This window comes from Rutilus rutilus (genome assembly GCF_951802725.1).
Source record: "Rutilus rutilus genome assembly, chromosome: 8".
NCBI classification, from domain to species: Eukaryota; Metazoa; Chordata; class Actinopteri; order Cypriniformes; family Leuciscidae; genus Rutilus; species Rutilus rutilus.
Window position 1 is genome coordinate 26,803,864 of NC_140222.1, and position 26,449 is coordinate 26,830,312.

General features: G+C 39.1%; 1 protein-coding gene across 1 annotated transcript in view; it reads right to left on the reverse strand.

Moving 5' to 3' along the window:
• ncanb (neurocan b) overlaps positions 1-26,449 on the reverse strand; it is a 128,442-nt gene that overhangs the window by 51,180 nt on the left and 50,813 nt on the right. Inside the window, exons 4-8 of the mRNA XM_084416784.1 lie at positions 25,651-25,825; positions 23,342-23,469; positions 22,115-22,408; positions 21,006-21,770; positions 15,081-16,160 (exon numbers count right to left, since the gene is read on the reverse strand). Coding sequence (XP_084272910.1) covers positions 15,081-16,160; positions 21,006-21,770; positions 22,115-22,408; positions 23,342-23,469; positions 25,651-25,825 — 2,442 coding nt within the window. The remainder of the gene's footprint in view (positions 1-15,080; positions 16,161-21,005; positions 21,771-22,114; positions 22,409-23,341; positions 23,470-25,650; positions 25,826-26,449) is intronic.

The following is a 26,449-nucleotide window of genomic DNA, read 5'->3' on the forward strand; positions in this document are numbered from 1 at the left end:
GTAGTCGAGAGAGGAGTGGCTCTGATTCAAGAATACAATGGCTATCTCACACACTCTGAAGAACAATTGCAGTTTCTCCTTCATGTGGTGGAAGATCACCGACGGATCTATCCAGACTGCAAAAAGTCAACACTGGCTGCTGAGCATCAGAAATGAGGGATTGTTGAAAACTTTGTGCTTTATTTTTTTAGATTGTTGTCATTGTTGTCATGTCAGTGTTGCTCTGATTTCAATAAAATGTAGTTCATTTGCAGCAACTTTTAATATTACTTGCATATCACAATAACGCCGCACAGCTTAACATAGGCAATCTTCCACATGATTGAGCTACCTCTAAATATATATTTTTTTGTCAACATTTTTGCATATTTCAAATTTTGAAGTTAAAAGGAACAGTTTAAGAGGTTAAGACACTAACATTTTGCGCAAAAAAAAAAAAAAAAAATTGGACTTGATAAGGACACCCTACTGGGATCTCTGCTGCTGAATCTCAAAAACACAGTCTATGGCCATGAGGGGCAGTCTCTAGGAAAATAAAATACTAATACAGTGCTTCACTGCCTCGAACATTCAATCATAAACAAGCTGTTTATGATGCTACACTGAAGGCCTTGTTAAAGGAGAAATACTTGAAGACTTCACCGCAGTAAGATCCAATCAAATCCCTTCGAGATCTTCACACTTGAAAACAATAGATGGATAATTTTAGTGGCTGGACTGCACAAACAAATCTCTCTGAAGGAATAAAGTGTTGCGAGAACTTCAGCGATACTTATACTGCATCTCGTGTCCACAGGGTGATATTTTGTTAACACCCTTTCAACATCTTTCACATCCCCTCCCATTTTTCTTATTTAAAGGGATATTTCACACAAAAATGAGTCAGTCACTAACACACACACACACACACACACAAACAGGAAGAAGAGTATTTATGTGACTCAATGTAACTCAACAATTAATTCCATATTGCAACTTATTGTTTGCTGCATATTTGTTTGTTTTTAGTTGTCAATGGACCAAAGTGATTTGAACATATGTGACGTCATAATTGCGACTTTCCAACTCGTAAACACTGACGTCCCAGGAGGACTGCTTTAACTTTAATGTAAATATGATATTTTGACTTGACTATTAAATTCCTACAACTGCATTACTACATTATTAATTTTTAATAATTGGATCAGTCTCTCCATATAAATGTATCATAAATTTAGCTACTTTTGCTCAAATCATGAAACAAATCAAATAATTTTCAGGTGCATAGTGCAAACAAAATTGACAGGCTCTTTAAACTCAAAGGCAGGACTTCCATTTCAACAGCCGCCATATAGAGCGATACAAGGATATTTGTAATTTTGTAGACATTTTTCAAAGTTGTCTGTCTGCTTCCTCTTATTATGTCTATGTTTGAAGCTTGAAAAATGTATACAGCTTTTATGTTTCACTCGGTTGCACAGAAATCAACCAATACTTCTGATTTTCTGTATTTGAGCTGTCCCAATTTCACTGAAACACTGCATAACTATTCCTGTGAATAAAAACCCGCTATGGGTGGTGAATCATTAAGTCAATTAAATGCTACAATTAGTCACAATCCAAACAAGCGCTCTCAAAATGCAAGAAAAAGCACAATCACACATCATTTTAAGGCAAATTACAGATTTTCACAACTCTAAATTAGTTTATCACGGTTCTCGCAATGAAGTTTATACGTGACACCATCCTCTGAGCCTAGGAGGTCAAATCACCAGCGCTCATCATTCACTGAATGTGAGGTTGCAATTACTGTGGAGGTAAGCTGAGTGTGCACCCAGGGATGCCAAGGACTATTTCTACCGCAACACAGATAACTCTGCATCCCTGTGGACCACAGCAATCTACTGGCACAGAGCAAGCAGTGATTTAATGCTGCTGGAAGAATGAACCAGAGGAAGGCTGGAGTTTCCATCTACCACTGGTGGGATGACGTAACTTGCACCGCAGTGTAGCGAACCCTTATAGCACTCAGTATTTGCTGCAGAAAAGTTTGCAGAAATTGGCAAAACTAGGCGTAATTAGTTTGAAAGTTCAGCTGTTCACTATAGTACTGGTGGGTTGAGTCCAATCAAATCGATGGCTTGTGAATCTGAATCAAATCGAGGAATCTGTAATAAAGATGCGATTCTTTGATTCTAAAGTGATAAGATAATTGATTGGAAACTTGAGCATGCCAAGGTAAAACTAACTTGTGGTCTGCCACTGATGGAAATTTCCATCATTTGTTAGACAACGTTTTCCCGCCATTGACGCAAATTTCCGGCTTTCCATGTTTTCACTGTTATACGGTAGGGGGCGCTATTATGGAACTTCTGAAAGAGTACTGAATCTCCTGATCAAAACACAGGTAAAGAAGAAACAGAAACAAGCGATAGCATATATAATCATATGCATATGTAACATTAACATTAAGGCGAGACACTACAGGTGAATAGGGTACATTTTTTAACTAGCAGATATCACCATGAAACTTTCCCAGTTGATTACCTACATTAAGATGAGAAAAAAATGTATTACAAGTTTTCTTTAATTGAATGTTTAAATATGCAAATCAGGCAATATCTAATCAAATATGCACTAATTTGCATATATTTTAAAAAACGATGTCTGAGTATTGGATAAAGCCAGGTTAAAAATTATTTTTTCATTGTGTTTACATATTAGATGGGAAAAAAATTACAGAGGGATTTATGGATATCTACTTTTGTTATCCTGTAAATCAGAAAATACTGTCAATAGCCTTAAAAAAATGATTTTCGCCATGTTTTTTGGAATAAAATGTTATATAAATCAGGCTAGGAATAATATATTTACAAATCCCTCTGTAAATGTCTTCATAATATAACTAGGTACAAGTCTGGAAAGTTTGGTGTATATAGGTGCTACTGAAGTGGAGATTTCGTCCTTGGAGTATGAGAGAAAAGTCATTTTGAGAAAACGGGCTTTAAAGATTTTTCATCAGCCAATGAGATTGCGCATTCAGCCCTTTTACTTTCACGATTGGTTGCTGATAGAAAGGAAATGACCATATTTGGATCCGACAGGATTGTACACAACAGAGAGAGCTTCCTAACGGTGCTTCTGATGACAGGCTGACGGCAGAGATCGCGGAGCAGCGCGTTGATTAAGAACGCGAACTTTTGTTGAATTTATGAGAAATCTACAGACGCAAACAGACAAAGTGTAATAAAATAAAGACCTAAATGTGTATTTCGGACTTTTTTTCAACACAAGTCTGAAAGAAGACATGTTATTGAAGACAAATATCCCCAAATCTCAAAATTGACCAGTAAAAAAAAAACGATGTTTTTGCCTGCCGTGTCTCGCCTTAAACAGCATATACATCTAAACTGCCTAATGTTACTGAATGAAATGCAACCCAGGACGAGGTATAGGACTGTGAAGCTTTGGGGGTGTTGATGGACTCGATCTCCATCTGTGTTTTGATCATCGTTCTGAATCAGATCCAGACGTAGTCTTTGACAAAAACGTGATTTTCTCAGCTTTATGCTCAAAATGTTGCCTTTTTTATGAAACTTACACACATTCAAGTGTTCATAAAAAAAATGAATGCATGAAGCTAGAATAAAACATTATTATTGTTATTATTTTAAAGCAGAGGGTCTGTTCTTTTTTTATATATATATTGCATATTCAGATATTCATACAACAAAATATTCTGGGGCCATGAAAGTTTTGTGAAAATTATCAAAAATGATGGCGGTGGCTGGCAATTTTTTTCAAAAACACTGGCAGGGAAAGAGTTAATTCATGCAAACTGAAGCAATTTACTGGAATGAATCACTAGTGATCATTACTGGAAAAGTGACACTGTTTTGAGATAGCTGAGCTACAGTCACTCTACAAAACTTTACTTTTACTTCATTACCTGCCAGCCCGCCATCAATAACAGCAGATGTTTCCCCAAAACGCAAAACTAACTATGTTTAACACATTTCTGGTAGAAATGCTAAAAGCAAACCTGATGTGCCAACATTCGAGACCACTGGGCCAACATGACGACAGTAAATCTCACCACACAAAAAAAGCTGAAAATCTTAAAATCCTACAGCCAGGGATTATGGTGTCTGAAAATGCAAGTGAATCACAGAAATAACAGTTGACACTATGTCAAAACAGCATGATGTTCTCTTATTTCTTGGATTTTACCTGCGAGCGGTTTCAAAAATCTTTTTTTAGACCCCAAGTAGTCAAGAAACACGATTCTTCAAAAGAGACAATTCAAAGCGCTTACGGGCACATAATCCTCAAACACTTGAAACCTACAATTCGAGGTCAGATTTCAGCTAGAAAGGCACTAAACTTCATCCTGGCAATGAGAATCCTAAAATAATCCTGACATTAAACACCTCGCCGTTCCAATAATATCCCCGTCTTGACGTACCTTTAAAAGATTAAAGTCTGTCGGTGTCACGCGCATCCTGAGATTTGCATAAATAACTCAAAATCTCACATTAAACATCCCTATTAATAGGGTTGATGCTAAAACTAAACACTGATATGCAAGAGTTTGGTGCAAGGGACAAGAGCTGATTTCATCTCCCTATGAATATGAAATATAGAAGAAACAAGGGGATATGAGAGCGAGAGAGAGAGAGAGAGAGAGAGAGAGAGAGTGAAGAGTATCTGTGCTATTGTTAGTGCCTGGAGAATCTGACACACAGTTAATGGTTGAAGCTTCTCTCCATGCTGTAGGCTTCAGGCTGCTAGGCACATCAACAGTCCTTATTGTTTGTGGCTCTTCTCTCTTTCTTTCATTTTTCCCATTCCATCTCCTGCTTGTCTTGGCTGATGTGCCCTGCTGAACATAATTTGATGTCACTGAGTTTGTATCTGAGGAGTATTCTGTTAAAGCTGCTGTTGTTTATGCACAAAACGCATCTGCACGCTTGAAATGAAGTTGATTGAAGCTTGTATCAAGTGTGTCCTCATTCACTGCTATTAAACTACTATTGAAATGCTCTTCTGAGTGATTCATCCGACCATGTACATACTGAGTTCAGTTATTAATGGGACTGACAACTCAATTGATGAGTAATGTGCTGCTTCTTGAACCAAGCAGCTTTTTGATGGTCATCACGGTGAATCCACGTGGGGAAATCGAATTATCACGCAAAATTCCTGATCGCGTGGATTCATATTGAAATTGCTGGATTTCGGCCACAAAAATTTAAACTCACTTTCAAACCAAGCAGCTTTTTGTTGGTCAATGCGACAAATCCATATGACCAACTTGGATTGGTTGTGAAATCCGTTGTGAAATCTGGGGAAATATAATATAATGAAGGAAACCGTGAAAAATTATGACATTTTTGGGTTTTGCCCACGAAAGTTCGCAGAACAGCAGTATATGTGACCATAGCTTAAAACAACAACGACAAAAACTGTACAGAAACAAATGTGGCGATAATTAAATGGTTTTAACTTTAAAAATACTGTTGACAAAATGCCATTTTAGTCAGAGTAAAACTAACCAAGAATAATGAATTTGAATTGACAAAATACTAACTAAAGCAAATTTGATTGTCATCAGAAGATTACATTAGTGAAATTTTGCGGGAGAAAAAAGGTCCATTGTCTATAGTCAATAGTGTAGAGATGTGATCACGGCTCACACAGAAATCACTTTCAAATCAAGCAGCTTTCTGTAGGTATATGTGGCAAATCCATGTGAACAACTTGAGTCCATTGCGAAATTCCTGATCACATAGATTCCTATTCAAATGACTGGATTTTGCCCGCAAAGACGCACTTAAAACAAACAACAAAAATAGAAAGCAAATTTTAACACTGCATGACGGCTTGTCTGCGTGCATGTACATTATAAAGCACATTAAATGCTGAAACACTTTTTTTTTTCTCAAAGTGATAGGGGAGAATACAATGCCATGTTGCTAAAATAAGCATCTCAGTGGGGTGTGGAGGGAGTCGGAGCTGTCTGGTCTATTCAGTTCCGGCAAGATACAGCCCAGTCGGCAGGGAACCTGAAGCAGCACGTATAATCAGATAGAAGAGGATACTTCATCACAGTGTTCCAGACTCAATCCAGGTCAGCGGCGTGACAATGAAGCCGTTAGATATCAGGAACATCAGGCTTTTGGTTCAATTTCCGACCTGGCAGAACTCGCACTATGTTTATGAAAACACTGAGGATGGGATGATGGAAGATGATTTTGAGTTTACAAAATAGCTTATGACAGAAAGAGGAGTTTAATATCAGGGTTTTTATAGTTAACTAAAAACTGTTGCTTGAAATAAAATAAACGTTCACTTAGTTTAACTTAATGTATTAAAGTAACTCAAACTAAAACTGAAATAAATAATAAAAACTATATAGACATTTAAAAAAAGTAAAAATGACAAAAACACAACTTTTAACTAAAATGAAAATGGGAAATATAAAAATGAACATTTCGGTTATGTTAGACATTGACAAACTTTAGACATTCTGTTGACTATTAGGAACTTTGCAAGTACATGTCAAATTATTGTACTAACCCGAACTCTAAAAGTCTACTAATACTCTACTAACAGTTGCAAAGTTACTCATTGCCAACACAATGTCTAAGGGGAAACATCAAAATAAAGTGTTACCAAAACTTCTAAATATTAATAAAAAACTATAATAGTATCTCAATAATACCAAAATAACACAATGCAGTACATGCAAACAAGCTTTAAACTAGTAAGCAACATGGTTGCTAATGAACTTGCGACGACACTGGTATTATTAGCCGCTTTCCGACCGGAGGAACCTTTTCACAGTTCCTAGAACTATTGGCTAAAGTACCCGGATGTCGGCGTGTTCGCACCGCAGGAACTAGGAACGATTTTAGTTCTAGGAACTCCATTTGGAGGAACTAATTTAGTTCCTACTTCAGAGTAGGGTCTAAACCAGCACTATAGGAACTATCCGTGACGTTAGTGTACGCTGATGACCGAACGCACGCGGAGCACCAGCACCCGCCATTTTTAAAACAGCTAGAATGTAAACACACAGATTATAGCCTATATATTTACTCCAGAAACTAACTACACAAACATGGAAAACAGTGATAGATGGGTCTCTAAACCTTTATGCTGAAGAGAAAATCCAACGCAACTTTGAGGGGACCAAGTCAAACATGATTATGTATTTCTGCTCAGCTAGCAACACTGGACATCAACCACACGGCATAGGCTAATAACCTTTTTTTTCATATACTGTCTACTTTCTATAACAGTTCTATCTAATAACATGTTAAACAGTACTGTTAGACAGATTGCTAACTAATAAACACAGAGAATGCGAGCATTGTTTGCTCTGGCGTTCTCAGCACTGACAAAAAAAAGGTCCGTCGCGCCATCAAAATAAAAGTCAGCGTGCTTGCGTCACTCCCTTACCCCTCCTACCAGTTCATATGGCCACTTGGCCAGTGCGAACGCAAACAGCGAAACCGAGTTTGGGGGAGAGTAGTTCATAGAACTGTTTAGAAGTGGACAGTTCCTAGAACTAAGTTCCTGTAACTACTTGGTCGGAAAGCGGCTTAAGGGGAAACATCAAAATAAAGTGTTACCAAAACTTCTAAATATTAATAAAAAACTATAATAGTATCTCAATAATACCAAAATAACACGATGCAGTACATGCAAACAAGCTTTAAACTAGTAAGCAAGCAACATGGTTGCTAATGAACTTGCGACGACACTGGTATTATTAGCCGCTTTCCGACCGGAGGAACCTTTTCACAGTTCCTAGAACTATTGGCTAAAGTACCCGGATGTCGGCGTGTTCGCACCGCAGGAACTAGGAACGATTTTAGTTCTAGGAACTCCATTTGGAGGAACTAATTTAGTTCCTACTTCAGAGTAGGGTCTAAACCAGCACTATAGGAACTACCCGTGACGTTAGTGTACGCTGATTGACCGAACGCACGCGGAACACCAGCACCCGCCATTTCAACAGCTAGAATGTAAACACACAGATTATAGCCTATATATTTACTCCAGAAACTAGATACAAACATGGAAAACAGTGATAGATGGGCCTCTAAACCTTTATGCTGAAGAGAAAATCCAACGCAACTTTGAGGGGACCAAGTCAAACATGATTATGTTTATCTGCCCAGCTAGCAACACTGGACATCAACCACACGGCATAGGCTAATAACCTTTTTTTCATATACTGTCTACTTTCTATAACAGTTCTATCTAATAACATGTTAAACAGTACTGTTAGACAGATTGCTAACTAATAAACACAGAGAATGCGAGCATTGTTTGCTCTGGCGTTCTCAGCACCGACAAAAAAAAGGTCCGTCGCGCCGTCAAAATAAAAGTCAGCGTGCTTGCGTCACTCCCTTACCCCTCCTACCAGTTCATATGGCCACTTGGCCAGTGCGAACGCAAACAGCGAAACCGAGTTTGGGGGAGAGTAGTTCATAGAACTGTTTAGAAGTGGACAGTTCCTAGAACTAAGTTCCTGTAACTACTTGGTCGGAAAGCGGCTTAAGGGGAAACATCAAAATAAAGTGTTACCAAAACTTCTAAATATTAATAAAAAACTATAATAGTATCTCAATAATACCAAAATAACACGATGCAGTACATGCAAACAAGCTTTAAACTAGTAAGCAAGCAACATGGTTGCTAATGAACTTGCGACGACACTGGTATTATTAGCCGCTTTCCGACCGGAGGAACCTTTTCACAGTTCCTAGAACTATTGGCTAAAGTACCCGGATGTCGGCGTGTTCGCACCGCAGGAACTAGGAACGATTTTAGTTCTAGGAACTCCATTTGGAGGAACTAATTTAGTTCCTACTTCAGAGTAGGGTCTAAACCAGCACTATAGGAACTACCCGTGACGTTAGTGTACGCTGATTGACCGAACGCACGCGGAACACCAGCACCCGCCATTTCAACAGCTAGAATGTAAACACACAGATTATAGCCTATATATTTACTCCAGAAACTAGATACAAACATGGAAAACAGTGATAGATGGGCCTCTAAACCTTTATGCTGAAGAGAAAATCCAACGCAACTTTGAGGGGACCAAGTCAAACATGATTATGTTTATCTGCCCAGCTAGCAACACTGGACATCAACCACACGGCATAGGCTAATAACCTTTTTTTCATATACTGTCTACTTTCTATAACAGTTCTATCTAATAACATATTAAACAGTACTGTTAGACAGATTGCTAACTAATAAACACAGAGAATGCGAGCATTGTTTGCTCTGGCGTTCTCAGCGCCGTCAAAATAAAGGTCCCGTCGCTCCGTCAAAATAAAAGTCGCCGTGCTTGCGTCACTCCCTTACCCCTCCTACCAGTTCCTATGGCCACTTGGCCAGTGCGAACGCAAACAGCAAAACTGAGTTTGGGGGAGAGTCGTTCATAGAACTGTTTAGAAGTGGACAGTTCCTAGAACTAAGTTCCTGTAACTACTTGGTCGGAAAGCGGCTATGGATAACACCGTGGGGGGTGGGGAGGGGGGTTGTTTTCGAAAACGCGATCACGCACACACACATATTGGGAGCTGCTATCAAAATGCAGGGTATTGAAACTGCTTTTGAATGTGTGCTCGCTATCCTTTTGCCCAGTTCACATTGAATGATTTTGGGCTGTCCCAGGCGAATTTCTGTGGTCGTGGCTCCTAAACGGTGGTCCTGCGCCATACAGTGAGAGAGGTTCAAAGACGGCTGTTGTCACAGGCTTGCGACCAAAGATAGCCTGTGATAATTTTCTGACAGCGTCAGAAATTTAGCATGATCATCTCCCTAGTCTACTGACTAGCCAATTAAAATGCAACATGAAATGGCGTATTGAACTTACCAGAAACTTAAAACTATTACCTTAAACTCCATTTTCAAAATTGTCTTGCTAAGTTGGCCTCTTTTCCCTAGCCATAACCGTGTCCATATTCTCCTCTTTCTCAGTGCACATAAAAACCACAATTGCCAAAGTGCGATTCAACTTGCTCTATTTGTTTACCACTAGCGCATGCTGATGACGTGTATTCTTCTATACTAACTTGTGTTGTAGCCTACTATTCTAGGGTGACCAACCGTCCTGTTTTCCCAGGACATGTCCTGTTTTCACGTCCTGTCCTGGCCGTCCTGTCTGTTTTTTGTAAAGTGGTGAAAATGTCCTGGTTTTCATTATTTTTCATTGGGCCATTAAGCGTGTACTTTAAATACATGCTTGCCTTTGCACAAAAAACATATGAAACCGACTTCGGCTTATAATCAGCGCGTTCCTCAAATTCAATCCGCAGCGGCAAGCAGAGCGCACGTCAGACTCAGAATACAGAGGCCTGTGCGTGTGTGTGTGTGTGTGTTCACTGTTCACCTCAGCCTCATTGGTCTGTCACACTGCTCGTCAATATCAGAATATTTGAAATGACCAATCAAATCAAAGTAGGCGGACTTTACGTTCACAGACACAGAATTTCAATTTTAGCAGCGTGACTTGACCAGGACTCGACGGTCGACGCTTCAGTTTATATGTAAGTAGCTAACAGCGTTAAAAAAAAAAGCCGAAATGTAAATTCACAGATGATTTACAGAGAAAATTCCCGTGGTTTTGTTTCGGTCGGGATCCGTGTAAACCAGAATGCTTGAACTGCAAAGCTGGCACGTACGTGTCAGTGTCAAATAAAGATGCTAGCGATCTAGAAGCCCACATAAAGAAATTATAGGCTACAAGAGAACATCAGGAGGATTGTAATTTTTTTTTTTTTTTTTATACTGAAATAGTGTAGTAGATTTTTTATTTTAGTGGTAGATTTTTAACCTATGACCATGAAAAGAAATAGTGTCATGTAAAAGGTGTTAAAAGCTAAACTTTTTTTTTAATAGTAGGCCTATTCTATTGTTTCGGTCCAAACATTGAATGGAAAGGATGTATTACTTTATGTATTAAAGTACAATAACATAGTTGCAAAGTTGTGAATTCATTTGTCAAGTATTTTTTTATGCATTCACCCCAACCACGCCCCCAACCCCTTAACCACGCCTCCCAGACCACGCCCCCCGTCCATCAACCACGCCCCCGTCCTGTTTTCTGAAAACTAAAATATGGTCACCCTATACTATTCAATAGGTGTCAGTCGTACTGAACTAAACTGAACTAAATGGTTTTTATTTCTATAAAACAAACAAACCGATGGTGGGCAGGTCATGTAATCGTGTACGGCCGAACACCATGAAACACCGGTAACATAGATTACCGCAGCAATAGTTGCTAAGGTGTCATTTCTGAGCACTGATCGGTGGTTTCTAATTTATCCAATTCAAACACCACCACTAAAAAAGCAAGAAACCTGTCAGAGCCATGGTGTAGTGGTATGGCGCACATTTAGAGCCTTAGTTCTGTTGCAAATGATGCAGGTTCGAGTCCCAATCTTATTCCTGCTCTTTTTCTCATCTCACCTAGTCTGTACTATCTTATAAAGACACAAATGGCACAAAAATAAATAAAAAACTATAAACAGATGACAGAAACATTTTCTTCCCTGTCCTTAAATTAGTATCTTAAAAAATAAGCGCTCTGAGAGCTGGCATTTCAAAGTTTACAGCCGCTTTAGTGCACACATATATAACAAACATCATGTTTCCTTAAACATAAGACCACCCAGTGGATCGTGTGGGCGGTGAGACAGTAAACAAACCATCTGAAGGAGGGGGTGATGTTCACCAGGAGAGAGCCTGGCAGCTCAGTTAGCTGCAAGTACAACTGTTAGCTTGTCGACAAACAGTAGTAGCGCTCGGCGCTCACATGATCAAAGCCCGAACGCAGCACGCATGGCTTCCATGGAGACTGAAAGCTACATTGGAAGCAGCCGTTCTAGCTTCCTCGCCTCTGATGCAATCATTATCTTCCCTGAACTCGCTTTCAGGGCTAGTGTGAGTAACTCACAAGTTATTAAAGCCAGATTCATACATGCAGCGCACTACTGTGGCATTATGGGAACATAATGTGTTCTGAAAACAGAATATTTAATGAGGGCAAAAAAGTAGGGCGGGACTTTTCCCCATGCTAACTGTGAGTTAATAAAGATGACGTTTAAGAAACTTTTCCTCACTGAATTTACTACAGTGATCATATATTCAATGTGTATTACCTTGTAGGCAGGGTGATTCATCTTAAGGAGCTGGAGGATAATAACTCAAAGGCTTTCATGTTGTCCGTCCAAACCCCTTTATATTTTAGAGTCTGGCAGTGAACAGAATGCAAGTTTTGTTCAGAATATATTATAAAAGAATTAAGTATGTGGTATATGTGAAATCTAATAAATGAGAAGCCACAAAACAATAAAAGAATTAATTAATCAAACTAATTAAATTTTACATCATGCTTTATGAAAATGAAATATTAAATTTCAGCAAAATAAATGTTAAATTACAATAATTTGATTTAAAATAACAAATAAAATGTATTACACTATATCATTTGGTCAAATAATAAAGCGGACAATATCATACTGTTTATTATAAGCGTGCTGCAGTAATGTCGTCTGTCACTTTAAAGTCTGGTTCATTAGCAATATCGTTTCTCTGTGCCATTATCGTTATAATTGTGCACGGTAGATTAAAAATTGCTGCCTTAAATGTTTAAGTACAATCAAATTGGATGTTTAAGTAATGTCAACTTAAATTACATTAAAATGACTTAAAAAAAAAGAGTTGAATCTTGTATAATGTTATATCTTATTCTTATCTTATTTTGATGAGTTATAGCAATGTAAAAATATATGTTGTCATAACTTACTGATCATATACATTTTTACAGTGTGGTGTGTACAACAACTCTGCTATTCTTTTATATTCAGATCAGTTTCTAGAACCATATTCTTATTGTTATAGTTATTTTCTTTGATGTGAACGGGCCTTAAGAGTGTATATAGTATTTGTGTTTGAGGTTGTTAAGTGCCCCTGTCTGTCCCACAAATATGAATATGTCTGTTTCCAAAATATGAATTAAATAAATTTAATTTAATTTAATTTAATAAAAAAAAAATATATATATTTTATTTCAAATAAATAAAAATCCACAGTAAAACTTTTAACCCGCAGAATAAAATAGTGTGGGTCTGTAAGCGCGTATGTAGCATGTGTGTGTGAGTCTGTAGACTGCTGCCCAAAGACAGATGAACACGTCTGTTTCCATGTGCAAACAGCTCCAAGCCGTGTCAGCGAGAGTGATGGAACAGCAAAGTCACAGCACCTCCTCGTCTTATCACAGAGCGACGTGATTCCCTAATTAAGGGCAGGCCGGTCTGGTGCTGGTGTTGGTGTTATGACTGCCGTGACGGCGGCTATTTTTCAAAAACCACTTCTCTGACGCCTAAAAGGCCTCGGGGGAGAGGCAGAGAACAGCAGCCTCTCTACCGGCAGATCATTGATTAAAAAGGCTTATGAACTTCCACCTGCGCTGCAGGAAAAGGAGGACAAACAGGACTCTTTGCTCTCTGAGCTCAAAAGCAACCGGGTTTTTGTGAAGAAATCCTCTGGCAAAAATCCACTCAAATGCTAGTTTCTTTCTGAGCTGCACTGTCAGTTGAAAACTGACTATTAGTTGGAGCGGAGCTTCAGTTTTTTTTGTCATGTCTGTTGCCATGCAATCCAAAGTTGCTCACATTTTTATATGCTTAACATTCAAAGCACTGATTTCTTTCTTTTTTTAACAGACATACAAAATCTGAGCTTGAAAAACCTTTTGTTGTTTCATACTGTAAAATGTTGCATAAAAAGCTGCAAAATGTACGGTCGGGTTAACAGATTCATTCTTTTGTATTTGTCTGTTAATATTCATTCCATGCCAGAGCCCTACTAGAGCTGCTTTCAAGATCCTTACTTTGTTTGCTGAAGAGTGTTTCTGGGGTGTTAGACCCTTGAAACTTCCACCCTAAGAAAATCAATTTGAACAAGGGGAGGTTGATCTTATGTACAGAGCACCATTTTAAACATGCATATAGTCTCGAGTGAGACTGGAGTCAATTACTGAACACATCTACTGGCTTCTGTCAACATTGATTTGTTTTAGACTAAGATCTCTGCCTTACCGAGACTATCTAATTGCACTGGCCCAAACCCTTTAATTACTCTGAGGCTGCTGCAATTTACTTCTTTGCAATCTGCAAAAAAAAAAATCTGTTTGTTTACCACGCAAAGAAAAAAAGAACAAAAGAGAAAAATAAAGAGCAAAAGAAAGTATGGACGAATGATGGAAAGAATAGAAGAAAAGAACAAAAAGATTTTATCAACAAAAGGAAGAAATAGCAAACTAGCAAGAGGAGAAACAAACAAAAAACAAAAATGAAAAACAAAATAATGGAAAACAATGAAAGGGGAAAAGAAAGAATTTAATAAAAAGTGAAAGACTAAAGAGAGAACAGCAAAATAAAGAATGGCCCAATGAAAAAAAGAAAGAAAAGAAATATAGAGTGAAATAAATGATGGAAGAAGGAATTGAAGAAAGAAAGAACAACCAAAAAGAAACAAAGAAGAATGAATGAAAGTCAGAGAGAATAGATCAAATCAAGAATGTAAGTGCAAAAGAGAAAAAGGGTGAAAAAAATAATGTTATAAGGGATGAAATAATGAACAAAAGAAAGAATGAGCAAAGAATGGAAGGAAAGCGAAAAACAAGACAAAAGAATGAGCAAAAGAAAGAACATAAGAAAGAAAGAGGAAAATAATGAATGTAAGAAAAAATGAAACATGAAAGAGCAAAAAAGGGTGAAAGGGTTTCAAAAACTAAAACAAAAAAGTAAATGAACAAAAGGAAGGAATAAACTAAAAAAGAAAGGCAATGGGAAAGAAAGAATGGTAGAAAGAAACAAGTGAGAAAAGAAAGAACAAGCAAAACAAAGAATGAACAGAAAACAATGAGCAAAAGAAAAACAAACGATGAAAGTAGAATGGAAATAAAAGAATGAAAGAACAAAAGATAAAACAAATAAACCTTATAAAATTTCATTCATTTAGATTCTGCACTTCCATCAACAGAACACAACTGAAGACTGATTTACCTGAACTTCTGGAGGGGCTGTTTTCCCACCCAGCGACAGTTGTGTTTGTGGTGTCTTTCTCTGGACTTCCTGTGGTCTGGGATGAAGGTTCCTCCATAGGAACCAGTCTGGATGTTGTCCAGCCATGAGCCGACACAAACGACTCCGAACCTCCAGACCTGGACTCAGCCTGATGGGAAGAATTGTTTAGATCTGGACTTGTCGGCTGAACCGCAGGTCCAGCTTGGGTCGTTGGTACCGTAGGAACTGGTGGTTGTGACGAATCTACTTCCTCTTGAACCACAGGTAACCACGTGCTGGAAACAGCTGGATCCGGAGTACACAAAATGTCTTCGGTAGTCGTTTCTTCTCCAGACTGGGAAGGGGTGATCCCAGCAGTTGACGTAATTGCTAGCTTGTCCTTGCTGGGAACGACAGGGCTCGGTGTGGTGGGCATGTTGTAAGTGTGTACTTCCGGTGCCCTGGTCAACTCTACGTCTTGTTTTCGTTTAACGAAAGGCACATTGACTTTGTTCGAGGGATTGTTTTTGCGTTTTTCAATGGGCCAATGGACATACGCAATTTCCCCCCTGGCTTCCTCAACTGTGCTGGCCGGTTCCACGTGCTTGGGTTCAGAAGAACTGGATGCACCAGTAGGTTGAGTCGCCTGGAGACTCATAAGCTGCCATTTGACAGTGGTCTCCACCGGGACGCCGTGGTCATCGGATCCTTTCATTTGGCTGTTATGGGTGAATGGTAAGTCTTTCCCTCCACTTCCCTCTGCATCTTTCTCTTCCTCTGCAGATAATGACGGCAGAGGACCTTTGGGAATAGGATAACTGTCCTCAATCAAATCTTTCCCTTCCCCGGAGAAGTTCTCAGGGTTGTTCCTGGAGAAAGGAATGGTCATGATCTCCAAACCGGCTCTTTTGGCTTCCATTGGACTGCTTGTTTGAGTTGTGAAATGCCTATTATTGCTTGGGGCGACTTTCAAGGACTTTAGCGGCCAAATTTGTTGACTGCTCCTCATTGAACTGAAGCTTTTAGATGCCAAAGGACTTGAAGAAAGAGTCGGGTCTGCCATTCCTGATCCAATTCCTCCTGCAGGGATGACAAGACAATGTGATTAATGCAGCTAGGGAGGAGATCGTTTCATTTAAATGTATGTTTAATTAGTGGGCAAAATATGCTAACTCCCACCCCGGAACTATGGTAATTAACTTTAATGCGTGCAGCTCGATATAGAACTGTCATTATTTTTCCGTCAATGCCCTGGAGATATCCAGCAATTAATCTATTGGTCTCAACACATCTATCTTTTAATCAAACCCCTGTTTCAAAGGAAAAATGAACTATAAGTGTAGCTAAAATGACCTTTATTTTCTTCCCAGAGGGCAACATTTGACTCCCGGCTGAAATGGGGATGAAAAGTACATTCGTTTTGAAAGCAATCCAGGTGATAAGGCTTTTTCTCTTTATGTTGCCCCGGCACAAAGGACTCATACATCATGCACCTGTCCAGTGCCAATGCTTTCTAACAGTAAATCTAGACAAAATAAGACCCAAATCATTATGTTCAAAAAGATATTGATTTACGTCATGAAGTGTGCAATAAAGTAAAAATGTCGTAAGCACTTGACTCCTTATTATTATTATTATTAAGTCACTGCTGCGTGGAAGAGATATTCGGTTAACTTAAAGGTGTAGTTCACCGAAAAAGGAAAATGTTGTCATCATTTACTCACACTCAAATTGTTCCAAACCTGAATGAGTTTCTCTCTTCTGCTGAACACAAAAGAAGATATTTTGAAGAATGCGTTGGTAACCAGACAGTTGACGGTAGCCATTGACTTCCATAGTAGGAAAAATAGTAATATTGAAGTCAATGGCTACCGACAAATATCTGGTTACACTCTTCAAAAATTTTCATTTTTGAGTGAACTATCCCTTTTAGTATTTACTTTAAAACTAGTGCATGGATAATTCAGAGATCTGCTTGGGTAACATGATTTGCCTTAAAGGCAACAAGCAGCGTATAGCATTTATGCCATGAGAATAGATATTCACAGACCATATGTTTGGTACACAACATGAAATATTAAATGATAATGAATTATTCAGGACTCTGCTGTTGCAGGCTCACATGGACGTGGTGCAATTTACATAACCAAGTAATTGAGCAATTAATGATATGAATAACTGATTACTCTCTGCCGTCACACGATTGTGATGATATCAAACATGTCCAAGTGATGTATAAAAGCAGTTACTTAAATAGAGTCTTCCATTAAAACTGGATTTAACAATTGGACAATTACCCATATACAGTGGCCCCAAATAATATTTGGACTTGTAATTGAGATCAAACCAAGTGGCACCCACAAAAGAAATTCTACAATAGACTTTCACAGAACTAACTTCTCTTTTCATAGCCATTTTTGAGACATTGAGACATTTTCAAGGTGATTTTTAGTCACAATTGAATGATTTAGTTGCATTGTGATATACATTCCTAGTTATGTGAAAAAGTCATAACTGTGAGCTATAGTTGTAATTGTGAGAAATGAATGTCCCAATTTTGAGATACAAAGTCACATTTAAGAGATGTAAAGTCACAATTAGTAGAAAAAGTCATAATTGGGAGATAAAAAGTCCCAATTGGGAGGAAAGTCCCAATTTGGAGATGTAAAGTTGCAACTGGGGAAAAAAAATCCCAATGGTGAGATAGAGTAGCAGTTGTGAGAAAAAGTTGCAATTGGGAGGTATAAAGTTCAAATTATAAGACAAAAATTCACAATTAGGAGATAGAATGTTGCAGTTGTGAGATATAAAGTCTGAACTGTAAAGACAAAAAGTCCCAATTATGAGACATAAAACACATTGGTCTATGGGATGTATGCATTTCAGAATTTCTTCATAGCACAGCTTTATCCGCATTCAATTTATTTTGGAACTCAAGGCACATGGGCGACGACTTTAAAAGACGACTGGATTTTCTGAGCGCTCTACAGCCTCCATGTAGTGCAACTCTAAACAAGGGGAGAGACGGAGAAGCATGCAGCGAAGGGTGAAATAGCCAGTGAATCTGAACTCTGCTAAATGACCTCTGCTGGAGAAAAAAACGAAAAGAAGCAGCCAGATTCAGTCTAGAGTGTCTTTTCGCACACACTATTCGTCCCTGACGATGATCACGCCTCGTATAATTGGGAGAGACTTGGAGTTTGTGGCGGTGCCTGCGGTTTTGGCCAAAGCACATTAATTAGATTCGGAAGTAAATAATGCATGCTGACTAAAGCTGGATTTTCACCCTGCATTAAACATTAATGTTCCCTGTTGAATTTGGTTCGCGGGGAGGATATTTGTACTGATGATACCCTGAGAACAGACCGCTGCCAAAAACCTATCGCACTAAAACCACACCAGTTAGACATGCTTCAATCCCAGCCTAAGGCTCGTAGCGGTCTAAATTTTCAGAGGTTGGATCCCATTTTGCTTTCTCCTACTATGCAGCTTTACTTGGCAGAGATATGACAGACATTGATATCCATTAAAAGCCCTATAGCAGGAAGCAGGAATACATCTCAGCACTGTGACCTTTACAGTGACCCTCCCACTCTCGTATTCCAGAGAACGAGTTGTGTCGGCAACCTTCCTCTTCGACGGCCTGCGCCTAAAGAACCTTTTGCTGCTATATTGTTTTTCTTCAGAAACAATGCAAGTTGTTGTAGGACATATCCTGTAGTATGCTGAGGGCATTTTTGGACCAAGTGGACGCCATATTTGAGGGTTAGAAGAACAGTCCATTCAATAATGAAATGTGTACCCGGATGTTTAAGTCATTTCAACTTAAATTAAACATTAAACTGACTTATTTTGATGAGTAAAAGCAATGTAAAAGCATATGTTGTCTTAACTTATTGTTCATGGGTGTTTCTAGCCTGGTCCTACCAGACTCTCGTACATTTCATTTGTACAGAGAGTCTGGCCACTCTCCATTGACAAGCGTTAACTTCCTTGAAGTACTCTGTTGAAGTTTAAAACAATTGGATCTGCCCAGAGCCACTCTGGATCTGCCATAACCAATCGCGAACGTTTGGTCGTGACGTAACCCTACAACTCAAACTAGCACACGACCTCAACGTCATTGTTCCGGTAAAAATTTGGCTGGAGAAAACCTAAGAATATACCGCAAACCCAGACGGAGTACTGAAGGAAAATTAAAATTGAGCAGAAGTCCGTAGGATGGCGGAGCCAGGCTAGGGTGTTTCTTCAACTATTAACAAATTTGTTCTTTGTATAGGAAATTATACCACAAATGAGTGATAGACATCATTTAAAATGGAGAAAAAAAATTATATAAAATTAAATTAACACAATAAATATTCTAGTTGGTGTTTATTTAAATTTTTGTTTGGATTATCAGATTGTTACACATGTAATCATTAATTATGATGGATTTTCATATTTTAAGATTGAAAATTTGCAACTGGAAAAAAGCTAAACAAAATCAATTTAAACAAGTCTTTTGAAAAGTCTATGTACTTTTAATAAAAATCAACCAATGGGGCATAAAGTTGAAGAAACACACTTATACCCCCAATGACCGACAGAGGACCTAAAAATCAGATTGACCTCTTGGCTGAAATTCAACAATAGAAGAAACTCACACTTTAGTAGTTTCACATCACCCAGTTCTATATAATACAAGTTTAAAATAATACAAAATGTAAAAAAGCCTGACTTTAAGTAAATTAAGCACATGCATCACCTTAGACAAACTTTAATTAAAGGAACACTCCACCGTTTTTTCACATTAAACTATGTTATTCCCTTAACTAAGACGAGTTGATACATACCTCTCTCAAGTTCAAGTTCAAGTTCAAGTTCCGTTTATTTATAGAGCACATTTACTACCGGCTGTCAACCGACCAAAGTGCTGTACAATAATTACGATCAAATACACAATAAAACAATCAATGATCACTTGTAATCAATAAATACAAAAATCCAATTACATATTAAAAGCTGAATCAAACAGATGAGTTTTCAGAGCAGATTTAAACTCAGATAAAGTGGAAGCCATTTTAATTTGGATTGGGAGTTTGTTCCACAACGTGGGGCCCGCCACTTCAAACGCTCTATTTCCCCTGTTTTTCAAGCGGGTTCTGGGAATCTGAAGGAGGAATTTGTTTTCCGATCTAAGCCCTCGCTTCGGGGTATATAGGTGAAGTAGGTCCGACAGGTATAATGGTGCAAGATTATTTAGTGATTTGTACACCAGTAATAGAATTTTATATTCAATTCTATGCTGAACCGGTAACCAATGTAGGGATCTCAGAAGGGGTGTAACATGACTCGTCTCAGTGCGTGCACTCAATCGCTCTGGCGCGCGGCGACACTTTGATAGCACTTAGCTTAGCCCAGTTCATTCATTAGGGACCAAACAGAGATGGCTTAATTGCACTTGGGAGCACTTCGACTCAGCGCAGTTAAAAGTCACGTTGGTTCTAATGACAGAAGTGAGAGGGAGAGAGGATTTTTCAGGCGTGACTTTTTACTGCGCCGAGTCGAAGTGCTCCCAAGTGCTATTCCGCCATACATTATAGTTATCCTTTTTACCCGCTTAGAAAAGCGCCACGTTTTATTTTGTGTCACCATACTTGGTCGAGTAACTACTCGTGTAACTGTATTTAAATAGGGAAAACGTGGAGGTGTTTGGTCGCTTCAAACTTCATCTCTGTTTGGATCCCAATGAATGAACTGGGCTAAGTTTAAGTGCAGAGCGATTAAGTGCACGCACTGAGACGAGAGAGGTATGTATCAACTCGTCTTAGTTAAGGGAATAACATGGAGTGGAGTGTTCCTTTAAGAAGAGAAACTGCATAGTCTTGAATAATTGTATATGCTTAAACTCTTGTGCTTAAATTCTGCTTGAGCCTGTCATACCTTTGGATGGTTCAATGGAACTGTCTGTGAAGGTCTGTGAATATGGATGATCCATATGAGAATTGCTTGGACTCTTTCTCTCCTGCTGTGCAGCCACTAGGACCACCTCCTTCTCCTGTTCCAAGAGCTCTTCTTCTAGATCTGATGAGGAAGGGTTATATGAAAGTCCCTTAGTATTTGGCTCCACAATGGCATTTTCAGCACCTCCTTTGGTTGTTTTCCCTCTACTTGGCTTCGTCCTGGCAGGTGGGACTGTTTCTGAGGTTCCTCTGTAGAGGCTGGACTCTGTGGCTGGTATCTGAGGCACTCCCGTCCCGGTCCAGTACCTAAATGGCTTCATGATTGTGTTCACAAAGTTGGAAATGACGCTGTTGCTGGTCTGAGCTTGCGTAGACGAGGAAGGAGTAGTTGAGGATGGGTCAGGAGATACATAGGGACCATCGGGATCATCAGTCTCCTCTTTCGCAGAACCTCCTTGAAGGTTCTCCTGCTTCTCCACAGGATCTTTGGGATCGTCTTCCCAGTCTACAGACCTTTCTTCAGGTCCAAGATGGATTACAACATGCTCCTCTGAGATTTCCGAAGATTCGTTGTTTATGATGGACTTATAATCTTCCTTCTCGAGATCAACCAAACCGGTCCAAGTTGAAGGTTCGGGGAAGACTCCATTTCTTTGGAGCTGCACCTCTTCTTCGCTTGAAGAGTTCAGAGTGGAGTTCTCTAGCGTCTTGTGGAGTATCGCAGCCTGCTCTTCGAAATTCTTCTCTGAAAGAGTAAGATAGTCTCGTTAATGGCGGCACTGACAGAAAATAACTACAAAGCAGATATTCGTACGGAAGTCCGTGAAATGAATTTAACCTAATCCTCATGTTATACTTTTTTTCATATGCTTTTTCAAACTCTTGATGTTACGGGGTATAAATTATTCTGAAATATGTTATCAAAATTATATCTACCAGATGTAAGAGAATTCTTTATGAAACTTTTAAAGTGGGAAAAGAAAATTGCTTCAACTCATAATTGAGGAAAAAAAAAAAACGAAAAGAAAAAGACGTTTGTATGATTATATGCCTGTACAGAAACAGAGAAAGCCCACTAGTTCAACAAACCTTGATAGCAGTAGGCGTCAAAGAGATCGGTAGTGTCTGGGAAGCCGGTACGGTTGGGGTTGTGGTAAACGGTCCGTACTCCTGGTTCATCCCCTCCGCAGTTACGCCGGGGCAAGTTGATGGGGTAACGCACGCTGCCGTCGGCCAGCCAACCGGGGTCGCAGCGGTCTAGGCCACCCTGCCAGGCCAGGTAAAGCTGCCCGACTGTCGCAAGTTGAGCTCCCAGAGTGTGGCAGTGAGTGGATGCAGATGCCAGGCTCAACTTCTCCAGCACACTGGTGTGGTATACTTCACCTGGAGAGAGAGGAAAGACGAAGAGCACATGCTATGTATGAGTGCTAATTCCCCATAAGAATGCTGCTGTTTGCAACATGAGAACAATAAATAAACCTTATAAATAAACTAAATTTGGTTGTAAATTCATAAAATTGTTTACATAATCCATTAATACAATACCCATTAACACAGGTGATCGCAAAAATTTAGAAAAGACAGAGTATTGTTCACTTATTTGATTAATTTATTTTACTATGGATACAAAAACATTTCTGGTGTGAAGTTGAATACCGAAGTGCTTTTAAGGGAAAGCATTTAAGGGAATGTTGAATTATTTTCACGATAGCAAAGTTGTTACTTTGAAACACTAGCAAAGTTTGAAAAACCTTGAATGTCTTTTTAAAACTTTATATGATATACTTTTTATACAATCTATCTTCTATACTTGTACCACTCTTGAAATTGTATTTTCTTTCTTCTCTTCCTTATTCTAAACTAGATTGTATTAAATAAATAAAAAATAATCACCACAAGTTAGAAGTAATATACAAGGACAAAACTAAATTATTTCTATTCTCCCGATGTGTGGGTGGATGGATGGACAAACAAACAAACAAACAAATAAATAAAATATAATTGTTTTAATATTTTATCAATTTAAAAATAAAAAAATAGTGAATATGCCAGGCATTAAACTTTTAAGACAATTTGGAATAATACTTCACTGCATGAGGCAGGACTGTCATTCCTGCCTGAAACACATGGATGTGCACTTTAAAAAAGTTATGGCATAAACCGTGGGGCTGAGCTGAAAGGATGGTGACCTACTTAGATGTTCTGGGAATTGAGACACAAGCAGGTACATGCATCTACGACGTCTGAGGCTCATGAGGACATTTAAAAGACACAGTTTTTGGATGACTAAGCTGTAACTGAAAGCATCTGTGGTACCTTGCAGGCTGTTGGCAAAGCAGTACACATCAAACATCTCATCGGGGGCTCGGCTGCCGTAGTTCCTCACGCCAGGTGAGTCCTCCCTGTCGCCGTAGCAGCCAGGCCGAGGGGACTGGATGGGATACCTGGGTAGAGAGCCAAAATAAACCAGGAATTATTTCCAAGGAGGGGAGGAGTGAGTAAGATAAACTGTGCAATTACTCGAAAGCGCATCGATTTGGAAGGCGCAGGGGTGCCGGCTAAACTCTGATTAAGAGATTATACACGGCACTCCAGGGTTTCCGAAGAGAAATAGCATTGGGGGTTCTTGCGCAGCCCAAATATTGAACTCAGTTATATAAAACCATTAAAACAGCCCGCATATTTTCCATCCCAGTCTAGAGATCTCTGATGTCTCCATACGCTTGCGCTAATTGCGCGTTTGCGTCTTCACTGATGTGTAGCCAAGCTTCTCTGGAGATGGCCCAATTAGAGCTCTTCCAGGCAGGGAGGGAAAAGCTCGCTCACGCTTTTATGCGGTGAGGGCCAGGCTTCGCGCCTCAATTACGAGCTGACAATATGCGGTAGATATGAATGTTGAAATCAATAGCTGTCTGACGTTCAGCCATAGAGAAGTGGCAAGCCTGAAGAAACGGGGCTGGAATACAGTCAATAAATAATAGAGATTACGATTAATTAGAACGGCTGATTATTAAATCACTTTGAGCCCAGGATCCCTTCGGAAGAAAGTTGCATTATTCTGTTTCATGCAAGGGGACCAATTTAGCTAAATTTTTTGTCTAACATGTTCTGATCTACAAAGTGATAGTTTTAGAAGCGAAATTAAAAGGAAGATTAAGAGATTCACTGGGGAACAGAATTATATAAACATGTTCAAAGACTTCTTTGCTGCCAAATATGTGCATGTTTCTGAATCTGGTCAGCAAAGTTGAAACTTGTAGACCTGTAGACCTGACACACGGATCCATTATACTGTTACACACGCGTTTTCTTTCTGTGTGTTCGGCATTTGTGTGTATTTGATTGTTTAAGCGCAATAATCAGCGAAAAGAACCCAATTTAGTTCTAAAAGAGGTTGCTTTATGTGCGCGCACTCTGGGCGTGACCAAAAAATCTGCGGGAATGATAAAAAAAACTTGCAATCCCATGCCGAAATTCAAGTCCTGTAACACAAACAATATTCATCCGTAGCAAAAAAAAAAACTGAGTGAGTGCGAGGAGGCGTTTTTGTGTGTCAACTTACTGTCGGAGAGATGAGAGAGTGAGAAAGCGAGAAAGCGCAGCTGGTATTGTTTATCTATTCTGTGGAAAATGAGCAGCCTTTTGGAAAGTTTCAGATATTTCAGTATCGATATGTATTGTATATGTACTATATGTATTGACTGTGTTACACGCCACTGCTAAAATCCAACCGCGTTTGGCAAGTTGGCGGGTGTTAATATCAAACCCTGTCTGTAACCAACCTGTATTCTTTTTTGTCATTGTTCATTTGCAACCATAATAAATAATAAAATACTGAATGCCTGTAAAGTTAAAAATAAAATGTAATAAAGTATAGAAATATTCAATAAAATTGCCATGTTAAAATAAATAATTAGATAAATATATAAACTTTGTGATTTAGAACGCAATTACACAAACATGTTCAAAGACGTCATACAGTGCTATGCATAAGTTTAGACCCCCATGCTAAAGTTGACTAAAAAGAGGAATAAAAAATCATCTTTTGGAAATTGAAATAAAAATAGCCCCACATCATCACATAGCCTTCACCATACCTAGAGATTGGCATGGAGTACTTTCCATAAGATCATCTCTCAATGCAAATCAAACCAGCTATTAGGCTAACTGAAATAAAACCATGCCAATCTCTAGGTATGGTGAAGGCTATGTGATGATGTGGGGCTATTTTAATTCCAAAGGCCAAGGGAACTTTATCAGGATGCATAGTATCCTGGATCCATGAAGTAACTGGCCTTTAAAAATAAAAATCTGCCTGCCTCTATGGGAATTTAACATAGGGGTGTCCAGACTTATGCACCCTGTATTTTAAGGAAGAACATTTATTTATTTACGATACATTATTCATTCACAAAGAAAATTGGTGTCCTTAAAGGTTGGATTTTTCCTAATTTTTTTAATTAAGGCATTAAGTTCAATTTCCAAAAGCTGATTTTTTATTCCTCTTTTTAGTCAACTTTAGCATGGGTGTCTAAACTTATGCATAGCACTGTAAATGGGCTACTTAATATACATGCACGTTTCCGATTCTGGTTCACAAAATAACTGACTAATGTCATTCTGACCTCACACTCTGGTCCGACAGCCAACCGGCATCGCAGTTGTCGTATCCGTCATTAAAAGTGGCCTGCAGCTGGGCCGGCGTGGCGATGTTCGCAGAGTTCTCCAGACAAACTCTCTTGGCGTCCGAAAAGGTCAACGCGTAGCGGTCGTGGGGTGCGCGGTAATGGAAAACCACTCCTGTGTGGGAGAAAACAGACAGTGAAGTGCATGATGGGAACTATACCTTACATAAACTATTTCCCCAATGAACAGCAATTATAGGTGTTTAACTTGATGCAGGTCTCTTGAGATCCACTAAATAGCTTTATTTCCTGAATTTCGCTTTTACTCCTACTTTCATTCCTCAGTCCTCTGAGAATGACAACAGACAGGAACACAGTACAAAGAAGTGAGAAATGAGATCCCAGCACCAGTTCTTTGTACAGCGGACTGGAAGCCCGTCCTCTAACTGGTCAAAAAAATGAGATTCCTGGGATTGAACTGTCCGTCTGCTATTCCCAGATCACACGTCTCTTTCGTCCTCTACTCCAAACTTCACGTCTATAACCTCCACTGTCGGCTGCCATCCCGCAAGAACGAACAAACATGAAAGGGACAAAGGAAAATCCTCAAAGCTAGGTGGGCCAATTTATGGCGAAACACTTCAGACAACGTCTTGAGGGGAAAGATTTTAGTCTCCTGAGCAATACGGCCCGTTTCTTACCCAACCGTGCCAGCTACGCATGACGCCCCACTTCAAAGGGGCATGAGAGAAAGACTTAGTTTTTATTTCCTTCCTCCCTTCAAATTTTTGTACTTCTT